Source organism: Trachurus japonicus, chromosome 15, assembly GCF_045865225.1.
Source record: "Trachurus japonicus isolate A0001 chromosome 15, Traja_1.0".
Lineage (NCBI taxonomy): Eukaryota > Metazoa > Chordata > Actinopteri > Carangiformes > Carangidae > Trachurus > Trachurus japonicus.
Window position 1 is genome coordinate 22,708,684 of NC_140921.1, and position 22,203 is coordinate 22,730,886.

Here is a 22,203-nt window from a genome sequence, read left to right on the forward strand (position 1 = left end):
AAGTGTAGATGAACCGGTTATGAACAGCTACAACAGCGAAAGGCTGTTTACACAATGATGCATCAGCAATTGAATAATGATATAATATACAATGACATTAGTCACACGGGCATTTTTACTTATGGTAATACTTCTGTTCTAAAGTAAAGTTTTACTTCTCTAACTTCAATGTATTTTTAAATTGTTGTATCAGTCTTTTGATTTATGTAAAACTTTTATTCATGAGCATGTTTTTTTCCATCACTGCCGATAAATAAAAGGAATAGCTGCGATTGTGAAAGACTTGTACATCATACATCTCACAGTGTCAGCCAGGTCACATGCTGACAAAAACGAAGGAAATTTTAAAAAAAAAGCAAATAATTGTGCAGTGAACCAGCCCTTGGCCTCTGAAGACACACACACAGCAAGCAGCGATGACAGTGCAGGAAAGATCAGAAATACTAGTCTCAAATACACACACACAAAGGCAAAAAATACACACCCACAGCTTTTGATGTACTTTTCCGTCTACATGCAGTCAGGGTCGAGGAGGATTGCAGGGACATTTGTTCTTACCTCAACAGGGGCTGTTTAGGAGATGGAGGCGGGTCACCATCCTGGCTCTGCGGAGGCTTCTTGGTCACCTGCTTATAAATGTTCCTCGCTGTCACCCCGAGCCACAACATGGTGGACAGAGATGAGTAGTGCAGCACGACCCCGACCTGAGATGGTTTGACAGAGGAGGGTCAGCCAAGTTATTTATTTGACTTTTATGAACTTAACATACAGTCAGAAGTCAAACTTAATGATATCCCTGTAATTCAGAGACGATATGTTCAGTCAGAGCTGCCAGAAGAGCTCTCGAAAACATGATCAATGTCACTCCAAGGGTGTCTCCGCAGACAGTTTCCTTCAAGACCTGACTGCTTTGTCTCATCCTTCACTAAGAGACAATGGTACCAGAATGGAAAGTAAGGTTCAAAAAGTGCCACTGAATCATCAAGGTTGTCGGGGATAAGAGCATTATGGTGAGGTTGTACCGCTGGATACAGAGCAGCTCTTATCAGCTGAGGTAGAGGACATGATGAGCGCTCTGTGAATAACAAATCTGAATATAAATGATAGGCACGTTGACAACTATCAGTGCGTGATTGTTTTTCCAAAATGCACTGTATACATCGCCGTTCCTCCTTGTTTTAATATTCATGAATTATGTTTGAATAGGGGAACTGAACTTTGTTTAAAGGCTTTGCCAGCTCATAGACGGACAGATGGAGAAGATGGAGAGATGAGAGTTGCAGGGAGAAAAAAAGAAGACAGAAAAAGAGAAATGGAGGGAGAAAATTAAAATGCGTCTTTTCTCCACCTACTCAATCTGTTCATGATGTACTAGAAACCCGAGATATCCAATCAAATGCTTCCTCTGCAGCCTGAGAGGCCCAGGGACCGAAGCGAGTGTACCAGAGTCCAGATGCTAATTGGAAGTGTCCTTGTGCTGCTTATAGAGAGCAGAGAGCGGGTGGTAAGTCAATCACTGCTGCGGAGTCTGCACACTACTGAGCTTCATTAGTGCCAAGAACAGATAGTGAGGACGTGTGTTTGTAATATGGAAATAAGAGGGGGGGGTTCTCAAATTGAGAGTATGGTGCAGATGGGGGAGGAGGGGAGTGCACACATTGATCATAACTGGCTGATTAATGTCCGACATAAATAAGACGGAACAGCCATGTCGTCCATCTGGCAGTTTTTCTAAATTACAGATCACACGGTTGGGGTCTGCTCATCAGTCATCAAGCATGTACAGCACTAATACATCAGTAACCCAGGTTTAAAAAAAAAAAAGTCCTGTATGAGAGTGTTGATAAGAGGAATTTTCATATATAATCAACTGGTGTTGATTTGTGTAGTGTCACCTGTTCAGTGTAAACAGGACAACAGCTGCTTATTTCCTGGGTGCACTCATGGATGTCTTATGGGAGCTGGTTACCGGAGTCAAAGATGGCACCTCGCCACTTCTATGAAAATTGCTTGTGCAGCACATTCGTCAAAAAGGCTTCCTATCTTGTGTGTTTGTCTTTGGCAAGGTAGTTGTGATGTTCATGTCTGTTCACTTACGACTGGGACCAATCAACACACAGACAGGAATATTGCTTTGTGAATGCGGCTAAAGGAGTTAAATTACACACCTGGGGAGAAGCTGGGGTTAAAATGGGTTAGATAATATTAATTATAGCTTAGGTAATGATTAGGGCAGTCAGCTTTACACAGTCATTATGTTAATGTTTTACTGGTTGTTTCTGCTGTGTGCTTTCACCTGATGTACCTGTCTTAATATAGAATCCGATTAAATGCATCACTTCAGCCAGGTTTACATGCAAACTTTTTTGTGATTCTGATTCAAATCATTCCAAATAAAGATTTCATGTCAGCTGTTCACATGTGATACAATCTATTCTGATCTGGTGTTTACATGAGGTCATTGCATTTGGCCACTGAGGTTGGCCCAATCAATATGACTGGATGCACTAGTTTGGGCTGAAATTATAAAGCCTACAAATGGCTCAGGTCATTTTTCTTTTTGCCTGGGTTTAGGCCAAGAATGAATGCTCGGGAGTCGAGCCACGTTGAGTCCGGGTTTCGACACCTGCGGGCTGGGCCGGGTCGGGTTTTTAATTTTCAGGCATTGTCACTACGCATTTACTGTACGTCGAGGCAGAGGATGTGCAGAAAGGATGCAACCAGACAACATTCTGTTTCACCGTTTACATGATATAGTATTACTTTTGATCGGTTTGGGAAAAGGAATATTCTACCCCTCTGAAACTGAATGAAATTCCTTTTGGATTGGGCCTGTATATTCTGATTGAGGTGTTTATATGGAGCATTTTTACTCACTTTGGACATCTAAACCGACTCTAATTGGGATTTGGCTCCATGTAAACCCAGCTAATGTGTCCCCATTGAAAACTTCTGTCACATCACACTCTGTCATCACTTGGGATAGCTGTCGTCAAAAACTCACACTACAACAACGAGTTTCTGTGGACACAAAAGAAGTGACGGACCCTGCTTTAGTTCAGTGCTTCTTGACTTAAAGGGATATTTCAACATTTTGGCAAATTGGCCCATTGCCATAATCCCTATAGTCATAGCAGTAGGTTTGTTACCTTTAATTGTCAGTGCAAGCTATTTTTAGAACTGCCAAGCCACGAGCTGCTCAGAGCTACACGGAGGCTAATGGAATTTCTTGGTTTCCCTCATCAAACTCATCAAATACACAATCCAACAACTACAAAACGTGACCTGCACATTCACCACGCTATGAAATTATAATGCCATGATACGAGACAGTGTTGTTTTCAAGGTAAATGCCGAAAAACTGCCCCCGACGGGAACGCGCATCAGTGTTTGATGAGGGAAACAAAGAAATCCCATGAGCCTCCGTAGTGTAGCTCTGAGCAGCTCATGGCTCTGCTCCACCGTTCTAAAAATAGCTTGCACCGACAATTAAAGGTAATGAACCTACTAAGACTACAGGGATTTATGGCAATGGGCCAATTTTCCAAAATGTTGAAATATCCCTTTAAGAAGTTGTGAAGATGGCTACCTGTTAGTGGTGTTAAAAAGCAACTTTGTGTGCCTTGAACACACCGAACCCCGTTGGGAAGGGATATGTGTGTTAGTTGGTGTTTGCTGTAAGCAAAACATTCATTTGATAGTCGTATGCTAGTGTAAAGATTTATTTACCCAATATAGCAACAAAGCATAATAGTTTATAGGGCAATAATCTAATGCAGTATAGCAGATGAAAATATCAAAGGTGCTTAACTTCCACTTTGGGGAGGATCACATACTCCATCACTATTCATCACTTTTTTGTCACCTCTAAACTTTTACTTGCCAACTAAGGTCTGTATTGATAAAAATGCTGATGCTAATATCTGTCATCACTTTCATTAACTTCTGTTTGGTCTTGGGTTTCACCTGTCAGGCTACAAACAGGTTGCCTACTTTATTGATGGGGCTTGTTGGAAGCATCTGCAGCCTGATAGTAAGTCTCCCACCACCTGTTCTTCTGCAGTGTGTCTAACAATCTATCTTAATCTATAACACATTTATACTTTTATCCACACTTTATCTCATAAAAAGACAACAGAGTTAAACATCCATCAAAGAAAGGGCAATAAAGCACAGTGTAAAGATGGAAATGTAACATTATCTGTCACAGAGGCATCAGGTCTCTCGAATGAAACTTAATTTTACTTTCGGATTAGTATGTGATTTTCTTTTGATGAATCCTCGCTGCCAGTGTTTAATATCAGAATAAAATAAACATTATTACACTTTCGGTGGGAAGAGAAAATGTGAAGTTATTAAGAGCTATTAAGAAGTCTGTTACTCAATTAACTTTATTTTATGCTGCGGTGAATCCAAACTTTACATATCAGATGCACACAATGGAACAATATGAAATGTTCTGTGACTATTTAATCAGAGGGAAACTGCAGACAGTGAAACGTAGCAGCACACACCAGTAAGTAAAACACTTCATGTAGTATGACTGAGGATAGCTGTGTTAAAAGGTACAAACAATATAAAACAAATTTTTTATCACGTGTGGGTGAGAGAGAGTGATCCTTCACTATAAATCTAACAATTTAACAACCTGGTAGACAGCACGGTCCCTGACCTTGTAGGTTCACAACCAAATATCATCTTTAAACTGTGAGTAACTCAATAAGTCACACAGTATTTCAAAAATAAATACCATTTGGACTTGATTGTGTGTTGAAATGACATCTGTGTCTACACTGACTTAGTTGCGACAATCATTCTCTGCTATTTCACTCATTTTATGAGTTTATTTAGTACAGCACCTTCTAGCTTGAGTGTGGTGCGGCGTATTCTGAAAGGAAAACACTGTCAAAGGAATTGTTTCAAACACTCTAGCATATGCTCAAGGTGCTATACTCTAAAGCTATGGGCATATTCATTATATCAGCTCCCTACTGTTTTTGATGCATAAGTAACCAGCCTACCGGAAGCTTCTTAGATGTGGGTAAATGAGCTCAGGAACACTCAAATTGGACCCAATGAAAGTACAGAGCAAATGACTGCAGATACTGTAATGTCTAGAGCCTTTTTCCCCATTTCCTTTCCTTTTTTTTTCTTTTTACGCCATCACAACTAATTTCACAGTGACACACTAATGAGGAAATCCTCTGTATAGCATCTTTAAGCTGACAGTCAGATGTAACCTCAGATCTAGGTCACATCGTTAACTATGTATTTTTTTGGTTTTGTTATTTTTTGCTAAATAAATAAATTAATAAGTTTATTTAACGCTGCTCACACTCACTGAACTGAGATGTGTAATGTGAATTTTGATGGTCCGGGGTAAAATGAGGTGACATAAGGGAAAACAAGGATCTATTGTATGTTGTTCTGCTGCTTATTACAGACAAACAGACGATGTAATGTGACAGCTGGGGTGTTGCTCAAATCAATGACAAAGTGGGCTTCGTTGGGAGAAGAGATAGGAATAGAGATTAGAGACGACTTTGACTTTGAGGTCGTGGAGACATGGGTGACAGTGCCTCAGTGGGCGGGGAGGCGGTGCAAGGCTGAAAAGTGACATAGAGATCGAGCATATAGGATGCAGGTGGAGATGGTGAGGGAGGAGGGGGAGGGAGGGGGGGGGGGGGCTGGGTGAGGAGTGCATGCTTGAAGTGCTGCGAGAGCTGCCAAAGCTGGTTTCTGAGCTCCTTGAAGTTCCTTCTGTCGAAGGGAGAGCGTGTACTTATGTGTCCCCCTGGGAGGGGAGAAGGGGGCTGCATATGTGTGTGTACAGAGGGAAGGTAGGCTGATTGGGGAGGGGGGGGGGCTGAGAACTCAGCAGGCACAGCGTGTATCTGGGTGTGTATTTGAATGTGTATGTGTGTGTGCGTCTGTGTGTGTCCTGCGATCACACAACTCCTCAAGCAGTCCTGTAATTATCCTAAATTGTGTCTGGTGGGGCCTGCCGCCATCCCAGTGGAACAGCAGACAATCTGGGCTCCTGCCCAAATCTGCAGGGAGTTATCCTGTTAGCGGTGATTGGCTAAAGGAGGAGCAGCAAAAAATATCCAAAGGCCCTGGGATAAAATTAGAGAAATGAATGAATGCTTAATGAGTTAAAGAGCAAGAGCAGGGAAAAATAAGGTGGCGTGGCTTTGTCAACATCACCTGCATGGACACTGGTGGTGTGAGGGTGTGTATCAGTGTAAGTTTTTGGGTGCCACAGTTTTAACAATTGGTGTACTTTACCAAGTGATTATAATCTGTAATTCACAAACGCATTAATTGCTAATTGATGAATAAATTAGATTAATAAATTGCAGTCTATTAATTCTGTATAAATCAGTTGTAAGCAAAAAAAAAAAAAGTACTTTAGGTGAATCTTGAATCCAGTAAAACTTTGATGAACAGTTCACTAATACATCATCATCCATTTTTGATGAACAACTGGATTTGATGGATTATTAGTGGAAGACTCTAATCACAAATTTACAACTTGTTCAAGTTAAATTAAATGAAATTATCTTGTTCTAATAAGCAAGTACGATTCAATGTAATTAAAATCAACTATATTTGTAAATGATCAAATAATTTTACAGGGTATGGACATGACCCTGTAGAGAAAATGCAATGCAATGATGCATTTAGGACCAGTGATGGCATAATGTTAATCCAATAGTTATTGTTAATGATTTCTTTGCACTGGTCTTTTAAACATTAAAGCCACAGTAATGCAAACAAACAGAACAAGTCTGGATATTTGTCCCAGTGGTAAATGTTCATTCAACTGTTTTTATTCTGTTATATTAAAATTCCTTAAAGTGAACATCTTACAGAACATCATTATATTTTATCAGATATTATATATCACATTGTGTTGTAGCCTACTGTATTATAATACTGATGACTCATCCTGCAATCTAGAGTGTATGCTTGTAGCCTACAGTTCATCCAATCAATCAGTATGAACATCATTTAAAACCACTCTGGCTGTTAGCTTGTGGGTTGCAGTATTAGCGGAGCATTATCGTGGGTCAGAGGTGCACGCTTGATGTTAGTTGTCAGAAACTTTGTTTACATTTGAAAGAACACGGCTGAGGTTCATTTTATCCACTTGTGCCTTGGCCCCCTACTGTCGGTCTGATAACGTGGGTGAGAGAGGTCTGGAGGCCGAGGGTCAGCCTCTGCATTTCCATATCTCTCCACAGCTCCACATCACTCACAAAGCCACACGCATTTCTCACTGAACTATATAATGCCCTCACATTCACTTTCATCTCAGCTGACATTGTGATCCAATAATCATCTGTTAATACAGGACAGTCAATTTACTACTCGGGCTCCAGCTACAACTTATTAACCTTCAACAAAGTGCCTCATTAGAAAATGCTATCAATAAATGATAAAACCTGCATATTGTGGATAGATATGGAGCAGGTTACAATGATGAGGGACATTCAAAAAGGGAAATTCATCCTCAGGGTGTCTGTCAGGAGCCTGAGGACACAAATTGTTTCTACATCTGGTAAAGTTATTAATCTGATGTTAAACAGTAGAAGCTGCGTTTTATGACAAAGCGCAGCCGTTTTGTGTCAGTCACAGTTGTGGTGCAGAACTTGACGGCTGTGACACGAGCGGTGACTTCTCGCAGACTTCCCCTGTCACCCAGTCTCCTGCCAGGCAGCTCAGGCAAAGCCGGCTGGCATGAAATATGATGCTCTGTATTTCAGCCTGGTGGAGGTGGAGTCTTTACACTATGGAATAACAGGCCACCTAAAGTGCCTGTGACAGCAGAAGAGGCAGCTGAGTCCCAAACACGCTCCAGCTCGCAATAAAGGGAGCGCACAATGCCCACTCATACAAAAAGATGGAGCGAGTGAAGGTAACCAAAAACTGTGTGTGAAAAGTATAGAGGATGTATAGCATATCAATCTCTTGGTGGCTGTATACAGCAAACTGCCCACCCCTGCTGAGGACAGCTGACAGCGGAGGATGCTCTGCTCCAGCTGAAGCTTCCTGCTCACAACAGGAACAGTTCCAGCTATCAATCAGTGAGAAAGAGATGCCACGAGGACCATATGGTTTTCAAATCATATGAAAAAGCGAAAGAAGAAACAAGTCATTTTTTCATTCTCACTCTCTCTCTCTACCATATGGATATAGATTTGAACTTCCCTAAACATCTGTGCCATCGCTCCCTTCAGAGTGATTTCTTTTTGTTTTTCCACCGCCTTTAGAATATTATATCAGTCCTGTATTTGATATATGCAGTATAATTTCATATCCTCCTTTCTTTGTGAATAAAAACCTAACAATAGTCAGATACTAGCAGGCAGTGAAACATTTCCGTGCCTGCTTTCAAATCTATCCTGACATCCCAAATCTCCATGTCCCTCCACGTGTCTCGGTCTCTCATTCATAACTGTGGGCTGCAGAGACGGAGGCACCACCCATGTGACCGCACACTGATTGCAAAGAGAAGGGGGGAAGAAAAAACTGCAGCGACAAAGCACTCTCCTTGCATCACATGATGGGGCTGGCTTCCCTGTATCCATCATCATAGGCAGTGGTAGATTGTAATGTGTGTCAGTAGCAATTATGGTGATCCGGAGAGACTTCAACCCTTTTCCTTTATCTAGTTACAGTATATCTTCTAGACTAAATGTTGACAATTTCTCATTATGGACAAACTGGCTGAAAAAGTGGGGAGGATACTTGACAAGCTGCAGCCATGGAGATGCCTTTATCTAAGTAAGAGGGATGAGGCTTAGTGGAAGTAAAAGTAAAGCTAATCTCCAGTCACATGGAGAGCAACAGAATGAACATGCAGACAATACAGCCCCCCAATCCAATACATCTGTCCTAATAGCTCTGTCAGGCCGCACTGGGCTAAACGCTAGTATCAGAATGCTAACATGCTCATAATGACATGCTTATGACATGCTGATTTAATGCATGTTTACCATTGTTTATCACATTAGTTTCGCTTATTAGCATGCTAATGTTTACTTATCAGCCATTAAACACAATGTGCATCTGGGGCTGATGGAAAGGTCGAAGTTTTCCATGTGTTAAGTTTTTGAAGTAAAGTTTGACCTGATAATGGTTCAGTCAGGTGATTCATTCTATAGCTGTGAAATGATTCAGAGGATGAACCAATTTGGTGATCGATCAAGTGATTGATCCACTGGGAACTATGAAGACCTGTAACAACGTGCTACTGTATGTTGAGATATTGATAGAATAGAGAGACCAGTGGGTATTCGCCCTATGGACAAAATAAATGTCATGATTATCCACCTAGTTCACCAGTCCCCCCAGTTCTGGTACCAACTCTTTGAGAGAACATCACCAGCCTTTGTCAAGACTAAACTTGTACATGTGTGTAATGACTAGAGACTTTTTTTATTCTCAATAAAAAAGTGCTCATGAAAAAATGATAAAAAAAATAAATTAAAAAAAAGTCATTGTATTCATGATACTTCCATTTAGTCAATTGGCATACATTAACCGAGAAGTCAAAATTTCAGGGAACTGTTTACAAAAGATGAAATGACAAGACACATGTATCTACTGCCACTTTCCATGAGATAAAGTGATGTAAAATTTGGGCCATAACAGCCACCACTAACCTTAGGCAACAAAACAGAGCACAGTCTGACAGAGTGTATGCATTCATGATGAGAAAGCCTGAATCATCAGGGCTCATTGTGCCAACACTTGAGTAAAGGAGTGACCAGACCATACATGCAGCTGAAGCATGAAGGTACTCTATCCACATACTACACTCAGTGGCCTGGTTGCCATCACCTGAATAGACATTCATAATCAATTTTCTGAAAAGCTTTGAGTGGGATGAATGAAAAGGGAATGTACTTACTGCTTGACAGATGATGGGGTATTTGATTCGGTTGATGCCGCCGGCAAACACAGCGAAGGTCAGAGCCGTGTGGAAACAGAAGTTGAGGAGCATATGCCATCCCTTCCGACTGATGCGGATTGCGCTGCCATAAAAGACAGAGAACCAAAAATTAGCAAGCACATACCATAAAGCAAGATCTCATTGATATTCAGTTTTCAAGGTATATTACCCATCACTTATGATTTAAGCCAGTCTTTTTTACAAGGTCTGCATAAAGCGGCCTTTTTTCTTTTACCTTGCTGCGACCATATAAATTAACAACCACAGAAGAGCCCGGAAATGCTGCTCATAGACTCTGAGTAGTACAAACAAGCCATTACATCCTCCACCGCCAATGCAGGTGCTGATTAACAGAATATTTTAAAGCACACTAAAAAATTGTAACCTTGGTTCAACTTCAAAAAGTGAGGTAATGATTCACATTCAATATTTTCAAGCTGAGTAAACCTAATTAAACCAACTCAGACTGACTTTTTAGGCAAGGCATACCATTTCTCAAATTAGGACTAATCTAAAAATACATTAGTAACTGTTGGGGGCTGTTTTCTTTTTAATTTTTACTGCATCAAATTGCACAATATTGTTTATGCCTATTGCATTACCAGAGATACAACATACTGTATGTGTATGTGACACAGGATTTTCACCATCAACTCATTGAGCTTAAACTGGGCATCATCATAGTCATTATGATCATCATCATTATGAACCATCATGCACACAAATTCACTAATCGTTAACAACATTGACTCCTAATGATTAACTGTCTGACACTGTGGAACATCACACCGTGAACAAAACGGGGACACATAAATTCAGGGTTACACCAATCAGACGCTACAATATAAATTCATACTAAATAGAATATTCTGTTATTACTACTTGAATGAATAAAATATTGTAGACTTAGAAAATAGTTGAATGAACCACGCTGTATCTTGTTTGATTCTTAAGAAACAGCTCAAAGACTCAAAGTAAAAAAAGTCAAAAATTTAACATGACCTATATTTTTTGTACTTACTATGTCTGCTCTTCACCCAAAATCAGTAGAACTACTACTATTTTATGCATTTTTTCATTTTGTTTCTGTTTGTATTATTACTGCATGAAAAACAAATGATTTCCTCGCAATGCTTCTTTATGAAATCGACAAAACAACAAGATCATTCAGTAACATTTGCTGACAGAGGAATAATAGTTACATAAAAGTTGTTTCAAATCTTAAGGGGAAAGAAAACGATAAAAAAAAAATCCAGAGAATCAGTTTTAAGAAAAAGGAAAGAGAATAATCCTCAGTTGACAAAATGGTAACACTTCCCACAAACTGTGTAATCTTTATTTCAGAATGATGGACCTCAGGCAAAGAACTATTCACAGATTCCAGTAAGAGCTCAGTGAGTTATTCAGTGTGCTGCCTTCCTACACAGCTCTTTTATACACTTTCACACATACAGTGCATGCAGTGATGTATGCACACAACCAGGAGTCACTGCTGGTTTTGATGTTGAAATAAAAAGGGATTGCTTCCACATGGCTGGACCAATTGAAGTTTGCACAATGTAAAATAACGCAATTCTATGCACTTTGTGAAATATAGTGTCAGCCAGGGGGTTATGCAGCCTTGGGCATGGCACTTAACCCACATTACCACTTTCTATCCAGCTGTTAGAAGGTAGAATAAATAGGTCAGACAATACCAACATGGATGTCTTACTGTGAGAATTAACCGACCATCCATTCTTTTAATTACTTCCCTATGTCAGATCTGTATAGTCACTGTCACCATTTGAAATTATATAACCCTTTGCAGGAAATCTCCACTCCCCAAAATGGAGGAGCGGAGCCCCGGCTGCACGTGAGCCAACTGTAGATGAAGCAGTGGCTCAGCAGTGAGCTATGAGGCGTGTCTGGGGCTGGGCTTCACTGCTCTGCGTGAGGGGAGGGAGAGTTAAAGCTGCTGTTGTTGAAGCCTCTGCTGCGGTCCAGGTACTGAACTCCATCCAGCAAAGAGGCCATAAATCAGGCCAGCTCCTGGCCTCCCTGGAAGGGGGTTTTCATAGGCTCTGCTCTGGGCTTTCATTGGGTCAAGTACATTAGCCTGGCAACCCTCCATATCCCCATCTTGCAAAGGGTAGGGGGAATAAAACTGTCCTCTCTCTGCATCTGCTCTCTCACCCTGCACCCGCTGCTGAGCCAACTGTAAGGGACAATAAAGCTATGGGCTGCATATTATTGGACATTATACAATGGTTAATTTTAGCCAAGTAATTTCACCGGTGACAGACTCGCTTCGAAGCCCAATCAACCCAAGGTAGCATCACAGGTACAGTATCAGCTCTGTTACATGAGGACGTGGCTGTGTGATAATTATGATGGAGAAGAGGGAGTTATACTGAAGTTACTGGACTGTTACTGATCAGCAACATGACATAAAAATATTGATTTACCAGTACAGCAAATCTCGTGAAACTGACAAGATATTGAGTCTAATGAATGTGCCAAACCATGTTACTATAGAGAAATCTACACACTGCTATGAACAGGACTCATTATCAGCTTTTGAGAGACATACATATTAGTAGCGTGCCTACTTGCACTTGTTCATTTTTGAGTCAGACAGAAAGTCCAATACTTTAAAGGAATAGTTCATCAAAAAATGAAATGAAATCATTATTGATTCACCCTCATGCTGATGAATACTCAGGAGTAGTGTTTTAGTCCTCAAAGTGCATCTGGAGACCTGAGAGGGGGGTTTGTAAGATATAGTCCAGAGTTTACTCGAAACTACGTCATTTAGGACATTTTTACAGCCTTAAAGGTGTACAGAAAAGAAAATTGAATTTGAGCCCACTCTGGGTCATAAAATTAGTGTAATAACTCATCTATCAGACGATGTAGGCCAAACTTTGTGCAAAATTCTATTTTTGAGTAAATCCGTGATGAAAGTGTGTATTTTAGTGTAGTTTTTTTTTCGTATTGGATAATGCAGGCGCACGGATTATACGTCAGCCTGTACACGATTCACTAGCCACTGATATTGGATCCGTAATCCGTCATTCAAACGTCTGAGACACGCACACACACGGAGCTCGGGCTCGCCCCAAACTTTGAATATCCCGCCCGCTCGATAACGACCAATCAAATTCATTTTCCTTACTCGGGTAAACTCGTGTTGCAGCTCGTGACAACTCGGCGCGACAAACGGGACAAACGGCCATTTCTGTACACCTTTAACAGTTCCCTATTGAATTTTTGGGATTTGGGATTCATCACGTGAACGTGAGATACATCCAATACAGGACTGTTTAGGCTGTAAAAATGTCCTAAATGACGTAGTTTCGAGTAAACTCTGGACTATATCCCTTCAGGACACTTGGATTGCAGTGGACGTTTTTGTGTTGGGCGCTATTGACTCTCATATAAGGATTTCATTGGACTACGAACCCCTCTCCCAGGTCTGCAAATGCACTTTGAGGAATAAAAACCTACTCCGGAGTATTCATCAGCATGAGGGTGAGTCAATAATGACTGAACTATTCCTTTAAGTTCTGTTTTGGCCTCCACCTCCTGACAAAGACAACTGGTTTACGTGCTGCAGCTAATCTGTCTGCTGATAGAGACACATCACATACTATTAGCATCTATTGTGTATTGTCATTGTGATCCAGTGTCCATAGATAGAGAGACAGCAAGAGATTAGGAGAGACAGGCACAATTCATCTGTCCTTCAGTTTTTAAAGTAACGATGACAATAATAATAGTCGACAAATTACTGTATATTGGAGTTGGGGTGCTATGTGGCACAGTGGGTAGAGCAGGCGGCCATGCAGAGGCTACAGTCTTCACTGCAGTCTGCCCCGGTTTGAATCCCGAATTGGTGGTCCTTTCCCCCTCTCTCTGCCTGCCCATTTTCTGTGCCTCTCAACTATACTGTCAAATAAAGGCAAAAAAGCCCCAAAATATACTTAAAAAAGAGTTATAAATAATAATAATCCAATAAGTCAACTCATGAATAATTCAAGATTTTCCCAGCACGACTCCCATCATACCTTTTCTGATCTAAAGAGAACATGTAACCGTGTGCACTCTGAAAAATCATGTTCTCTCAGGTGCTAACAATTCTCTATCACCATAATGTACACACAACATCCACTTGCATCAATCTCAGAGGTCATTCATGCTTATGAAGCGTGAAGAAATCTCAAGTCCAAGTCTGTCCTTTAATATGAATTCTAAGTGGGTTTGAGGATGTTTATCCTGGTTAAACATCTATGATTGGAAAGAGTGAGCTGCAGTGTGTATACGACATCAGTGTTTCCCACTTTGACTGAGTCATGACTCTGAGAAAACGTTTGACGCAAATTGCACCAAGATGGTTCAAAGGATTCTGGTTTTCAAAGACATGATACCCACTATGTTCTTTAGTTGGCTCATACATCATGCATCACCACTGCACCAATAATCACAGTCTATCTTGGCATGGCTTACTGGCAGAGAAAGGACCAACAGAATATACTGTATGCATACATTTATGCATGTGTGTGCATTAGCGAGCTGAGGTGAGAAAAGAAACAAATTCAAAAGTGTGCTAATCTGCTGTGCCTGTCCTTGAACAGCCTCCCTCGCAATCTGAACATTTAACACACAGTTCACGGCTTGGATACTGTCAGTCATCTGGAGTGATACTACATAGCTCAAGTGTTACTAAACAGAGATGTGTTTTAGAGCTGGGGAGTGCCTAGAGGGAGGTGTGAAAGAGGAGGATGTGCTGGAGTTTATCAATGTGAGCGCTGCGCAAAAGAAAAAACCCTGGAACCCTCCCCTGTGAGTGACAGACACCACAAAAGCCTCAGCTTCATCTCTGAAATACAGGCTTGTTCTCGCTCTAGCTTGGACTGAAATTTATGTATTTTTGCTCTGAAAAGTACCGGTACTTGGTGATGTGTGTGTTTACAAGTGAACAAGTATCCTGGTTACAATCAGGATTTTAGAAATCTGGATTTGTGTCATCCACTCAACTGCTGGTTAAACAAAAACTATCAAGGTAAATGTTGTATGATGAGCTGAAGAGCAAAATGAGGGGAGCATGTGTCTTAGGCCCTGTTTACACGACAACGCTCGCGGATGAAAACGGCAAAATGTTTAATCGGATGTGCCTTTCGTTTAGACGGTGACGGCGTTTTGGGGGCATAAAAACGCAAAAAAAGTGAAACCACTCTCCAGAGTGGAAATCTTAAAAACGCTCCGCCGTTGCGTCCCCGTGTAAAGGGTGAAAACACAAAAGTCTGCTCTGATTGCTATGACCTGTGAAGGCGTACAGCCTTCCGGAAATCAAGAAGAAGAAGAAGAGGAAACAATTCTGGGTTGTACACAGGCGTGCACACTTGGGGGTGTTGTGTGTTGTGCGCCTGGCGTGCATACAACATTGATTTCCACAGACTTTTGCGTCACCGTATGCATGCAGATTTCCGCCTCAAAAACGCTTGTCTAAACCCAAAATAAAAAGTGAGAAAGAACGCAACGCCACTTTTGCGTTTTCTGTTCAGATGGTTTCCATGTAAACGTGGCCTCAATGCAGATCATTTCTCACTGACAGCTGAATAGTGGCCCAATCATGTAGATAGGGATATGAATAACCATGATGTGATGTTCTTATACACACCCGCTCCTAAATAGCAAAACATGCATGATAATGTGCATGTAAACACACTCATCATGTCTGCTCTGAGAGTAATATTAATAGATTTGGCAAAACTCCAAGAGGCTGTCACTGCATTGTTATATGTGTAATAATGAATGTGTTTTCAATACAAATTGCAATAAGGTTGTAAGGCAAAGTTAAGACGTCAATCTTAAGATGCAGGATCTTACACAAAAACGCAGAACATCCTGTTTGTTGGGTGTGAAATACGTTTGACAGAGAAGTAAAACACCTGTTCACACAGCACTTTCATATATTGCTGTGTGTCAGCTATAAATCAATACTCATAACTGTGTTACTTTACAACCACTACAATTTATTACCTATAATATTTATCTTAAAGGAGACATATTATGCCCCCTTTCCACAAATTAAAGTAGTCCCCAGGTGTTTTAAAGACATATCTGTGACATGCTTTGGTCAAAATACCCCAAGGATCAAACATCACAGCTCTTTTCATCCTCTCAAAACAGCCCTGTTCAGAACGGCTGGTTTCAGTGCCTGTCCCTTTAAATGCGAATTAACCACTGTTTGCCCTGCCCTGCCCTGCCCCTTCTACCGGTCACAGGTAGGGGTGGTATTATGCAAATTCGAAACCTAGTTACATCACTGGAAGACAACTGAGGGAACAGCTCGTAAAACGTGGATTTCAAGCTAGGGAGCATGGACTGATTTGTTTGTCAATTATCACATTTTGGGGGCCAGAAGGCAAGACAAACACCTGAATATATGTTAAAGAGCCCTCAAAAAGTGATATTTCCATAATATGCCCCCTTTAAGATTAAATAAAAAACACTACACCTTCATAAATGCAGATATCCTATTCTGGAGCATTTGTTACTAAATTGTTTGAAATCCTCTTCACACTCCGATTGCAACCAATTAATTTAATGCATTTTCACACAAATGAAACAAGTCAGTCACCTGGTCCTGTGGGATGGACAATCCTGTAAAAACAGCATCCAATCATCATGACAACCACTTTCAAGTCAATTGGATCATGATGTGTCAATCAAACTGCCGTCTCTGTCCCTCCCTCCCTCCTCTGCGAGTACCGCTCTTCATGCTCTAATCATGTGCACGATCAGAGTCTTTAACGAGTTACGGCCGCGGAAGAGACAACAACAGTGACCCAATGTACCACACTGGAGTCTGGTAGGTGGCAACATAGCTCTAAGCTGGATGCTGGGTGGTTTATTATGATGTTAGGTGTTTTCTTTCATGTGAATGAGCCATGAGAAAAAGCTGGAGGAAAGTTGGTGATGCTGCACAGTGACATGCGACGTGGATTCAGAGAGAAGTCTGAGGAAAGGGGCTTGGACTTTTGAATTTTCTATTTTCAAAATATGGTCTGCTCGAACCGTTTTTTCCAGGATCTCCAACCCTTCCTTTAAATTAGAAAATGTACTCTTCTTCATCCTCTTCCTAATTCATATGTCTTTGAACTGTCAATCATGGTTGTTTGAACAGATTTTTAGTTTCAGTTTTGAGTTCAGCTAAGTTTCAAAAATGGCCTAGAGGGAGATTTTTAAACGTTTATCCCTCAAAAAATATGTTTACACACAAAGCCAGAAACATGTGATTAACACAATCAGTTTGCAGAAAAAAACAAAGACTCGATCAGACACAGAGAAAAAAGACAAGAACAACGATTTCGCCTAATGTGAAACTGAAGTAAAACATACATCACTTTAGTATAGTTACTGAAATTCTGGTTGACTCTGAACTTAATTTACCGGAACTAGAGACATCATAAAGAGGCTCAAGACAGGACTGTATAGCACAAAATAGTTTACAGAATGACTCAGAATAAAACATAAAGGAAACACTGAGCACAAAACAATTACTTCGATTTATGATTTGTAAAATTGTTATCGCTTTATATACACTTATCACTTATAATGATGATAATAAATGAAGCTCCGTGAAGTTGGTTATCTGGTTCTGTGCTAAAATTTATATTTTATCAGATTATTTATATTTTCACTTCACTGTAACTAAGTGGAATCACTTTGAAATCCGCATGTACGCATGGTCATAGGAATGTGTGAGGTGTGCGCATTCTCATGACACATGCTGTGTTTTTAAAATACCAAGTCATGTGTGTCACGTATGGATGGTCTTTGTGCGTGCACATCATTCAAACATCTCGCCCCAGGTGTCTGGTGTTTGGAAAGTGTTGACATTTCAGTTGAATCAAAAATCTGGAGTCTCCTGCAATTTTGGAACCGCCGCTGCCTGCATCTGAGCTCTCAGTTTTCAGTGCTGCAAGGCTAGACGACAGAAAGCGACGTTGCTGTTTGAGGCTCCAGATGCTGTCATCGCTGTCTGACTGCAGAGGGACGCACCCTGTCTTCATCCCTGGTGTCACAGATGGATGCAAAACTGCAAAGGCTGCTCATACGGTTTCATACATTCTGTGCTTTAGTCACATTAAGGACAAGAAAGCATCAATAGCAGCGAAGATTTCTGTCTGAGAGAATATCACTTTGTCTTCAATATTTCAATGAAAATGTGACGTTTAAACCATTTCCTATTTTTCTTTATATTAGAATGGATGAAGAGCCATTACAATAATACCACATTAATGCCATGGACATGATAAAGTGACTGATGGGCTACAAGAACAACAGATGATGAACTGGCGTGCTGAAATAATACGCCACTCAGTCTCCCTCCTGCTTTAATAACAGCATCCACGGCATGATGAACCTAAACGGAGCAGACAAACGCCACAGTGCAAAACCACAAGAGCCACATGGTGCATTCAATGGCCTCATCTCCATATGGGATAAAAGGAACAAAGGTGGCCTAAGTACCCCTTAGAAATCCATTTGAAGCATATATTTCTGCTCTGACTGTCTGAAACACACACACGCGCACACACTAATACAGACACACACACACGCATCTGTCTGCGTGCTTTGGATCCTCTTAGTCAGACAGGCTGCAGAGCTTTACGCCAGCCTAAAGCATCTGACTCACATCACAGTCAGCCCAGGATCTGTGACAGAGGAGTCAAAAACAGACTGTAAACCATCAAGGTGGAAAAGGTGAGAAATGAAGAGATTACATGAGTCTGCCCGAGCGTCCAGATGCAGAAATCAAAGTTCAAGGCTGGGATTTTGAATTGATGACTCGACAGGTTCAAACGGAAGCTTCAACAGAATGGAGGCGGTGGCTTCCTCTTACCTGTGGTGCACTATGTACGTGATGATGGAGGCGAAGAGGCAGAGCAACATGACCGCCGTGCAGGCATACACGACCGGGTGCAAAAACTCCCCAGGGTAAGGGGGGAAAGACAGCACCTTCTTCAGATCCTGAGGCAAGAAAAAAAAAAGAGGGAGAGAGGAGAAGCGGACATCAGACAAGTCATCATCAACACAGAATCATAAAAATCATCAGTGAGCAAAAGAGCTACGGCTGCACAGAGACAGTGTTTCCAACAATCCACCCAAAGACAAAGATGATGAGCTCTCCATATGCACAGGCTGAGCACAGTGCCCCGACGACATATACAAGCAAAATACAAATGAAAGTCAAGGAAATGTCTTGGAGTCAGAGCGCTGTCCAAATCAGCATAAAAGAGTAACAACTCTGTCGAGTGAATACTCCCCCCCCCCCCCCTCTTGCATTTACATTTTGCATTTCAGGCGTTTAGCTGACACTCTTAGCCGGAGCGCCTGAATGCAACAATAGCATAAGCCTCCTAGTCTGCCAAAATAAAAGGCAAAACAAAAATGGATAGGAGCCAAGCAAAAAAAAGGGGGAAAAAAAGGAAAAGCAAACAAAGTTAAGTCGCTTTTAGTGGCTCTAAAAGACACATTGTTAACAAAGGCTCATTAAGCCCTTATCAACATCACAGTCGATTTGCTTTGTAATTTATTCTACATGGAGCCTGCAACACCAACACTTCTCCCTGCTCGCACAGCTCACGATGTGACAGCTACAGCTTCAAAGTCTCAGAGCACACACAACTTTTTAATACTTTATTCTATCACTGTATCTGTGGGCCTGCGTGATGAGAGAATAAAAACAAGCTATTGTTAAATCGGTTCTCGTGCACTTGACTGACCCCGCCCCCCTCCCCTCCCCTCCCCCCGTCCTGCGCCACAGGCAGGTGTAGAGCCCACCGTGACGTCACGGTTTCGCCTCCATCATGTTGACGCTGCTAAATAAAGCGCACCTTATCTCCATAACCCCGGCAGCTCAGTGTGAGTTTGTGTCTGTGAGAGTGATCCGCATACACGCTGTCTGACTCCATCATTGTCTCGCTGAGTAGCCGAGTGGGATATTCTCTCTCTCTCCGTGTTTATCCAAAGGCTGATGGGCCTGTCGGGGGGGCCTGCGAGGGGTCGTGACCTTCAGCTGAGCATTTATAAGCACAGTTGTAAAGTAGTGGCCTGTGAGCTGGAATGAAACATTTTGGGAGCAGGACACTTGGGGAGACGTAGAGCAACAGAGTGTGTGGTAGAGACACTGGTCTTTATTTTTAGAGGTTAAAGTAAGCATGTTGTGCCATTTCCCAGAGATCACTTGGTCCTCCCTTAGATTGCTTGACTCTCTTCTTAAATTTGGTTAGCATTTCTTTGCTGTCTAACCACATCTTTATTTACTGTTAAAGCAGAAGTAATCTAGCCTGACAAACCAGACTATATCATTAAAATGTATAGTCTGGCAATGACCGGTAGACCTCGGCTCAATCCAGGGGGCGGGATGAAGGCTGTCTTTCAAACTGCCTCTGCACGCAATAGGGTAGCCCTACTAATCAGAGCAAAGAGCAGGATGACGTTGCCTGACAAGCCAATTAAAATGTATGTCGTCATCGCGTTAAGCCCGCCCAACGACTCTCTAAACAGATAGAGCGCTGTGATTGGTGAACACAAACGGTGTTCGAGACTCAAAAAGTTCCTATGGCTCGTTTCTAGACCCACCTACGGAGCAAATATATTTGCTGCTGCTAGGGTGCGTCTAGATTTCTAGGCTAGAAGTAAGCGGAATGTTTGTGTTAATATAAGTCTTAAATAGTTATATCTTCCGACGGCAATCACTTATATAGAGTGTTTGGTCTGAAACACGGGTCTGTCAGTCACTCTGCTCTGCTGTAAGCCGAGGAGAAAACTTTCCTTGTATCCTACAACCTTTGTCCAATGAGGAGAGAGAACGGCATAAAGGGGCGGTCCTCTCTGTGTGTGCAGCCAAGGGATGCGCGTGAATGTGGTGACGTAGGGACGAGGGCGGGGACTGCTAACTCCATCGGCTGACAGGAAGTTAGCCAAAATGACCGGATCGCTTACTTCTGCTTTAACTTTAAATATCCATCCATCCATTCATCAATCAAACACGGACTATTGGCCATAATCATCCTTTAGGTCTCAAGACTTCTTTTTTTTTTTTTTTTAGCTCACCACAGAGTGAGATGCAGGTTGCTAGTCTTCACAGATCTAACACACACATACAGTAGCCTATACACATGTAAAACAATCACACAGTCTGACACCTCATCTCATGAAAATGATAATCATAAAGAAAAGTTTATCAAGTCTGTCAGGATCTGGATTGCCTAACATCACAGTGGGCACTAGAGGAAGAGCAATACTCAGAATACAATTTGGGAAGGTGGTGAGGCAAAACTGTGATTCATGAATAAAATAGTGTGTCTGCTGTAATGCAAGCTGCAACTGTCAGCATAGCCAAGTAAGATGTTCACATCGTTTTACAAGCGTCTCTTGTATTTGTATTGGGAAAGGCTTTTTGCCAAAACCAACCAATCTGTTAATGGAGTTGATGTTAGCTTATTTAGCTTATACAGCTGATAGACATCTGCCAGTGATGGAAAAAATGGGCTGAAATCAAAGCTTCTTTTTTTCAGAGAGGTAGATCTGTCACCTCCATCACTGTAAAACCTAGGTGAGAATGGACATGTGACAGATGTAGCAGGTACACAGCTGTTGGCAAAGGGTCATTCACCGAACCTTTGTACTATGAGGGAAAACTGGAGCAACCAGAGGAAACCAACACAGGTACTAAAAGAAAATACAAACTCACACAGAATGATATCAACTACTTTTACCAGCCATCGGCTGACTGTGGTGCTAAACAGAGCAAGTATGGAGGAGTTATCTGAGATTCTTGCTGGGAACAGCTGCTTGCTGCAGCTGGAAACAAGCCTGGAGAGAGTGATGAGATGGAATCAAAACACTCCGTGGCTGTAGAAGTAAAAAATGAAGTTGAAAAACACTAAAGCAGACCACAGAGCTGACATGAACTGCAGAGTGAGGTGATATTGTTCTGTAGGTTATTCGTGCAAATGAATTTCACACAGTAAATTGCTTGTTTTAGCCAATTGAATTGATGATCCATACTGTATGTCCATTGGATATACCAGTGTTGCTGGATATGTCAGAAGTTTTGGAAAACTTCTGTTTTCCAGTTGTTACTGAAATGTACGCTGTGAAATATCTTTGTCTCTGAAATCAAATAACAAATAAGAACTAAGATAAAAATGAATCTTAAATCATGAACGTAATCAGAATGTTTG

At 41.4% G+C, this 22,203-nt stretch overlaps 1 protein-coding gene across 1 annotated transcript in view; it reads right to left on the reverse strand.

Annotated features, from left to right (window-relative positions):
• The window catches only part of adgra1b (adhesion G protein-coupled receptor A1b), a 168,714-nt gene that overhangs the window by 12,287 nt on the left and 134,224 nt on the right, over positions 1–22,203 (reverse strand). Inside the window, exons 15-17 of the mRNA XM_085800555.1 lie at positions 18,855–18,982; positions 9,920–10,043; positions 559–704 (exon numbers count right to left, since the gene is read on the reverse strand). Coding sequence (XP_085656681.1) covers positions 559–704; positions 9,920–10,043; positions 18,855–18,982 — 398 coding nt within the window. The remainder of the gene's footprint in view (positions 1–558; positions 705–9,919; positions 10,044–18,854; positions 18,983–22,203) is intronic.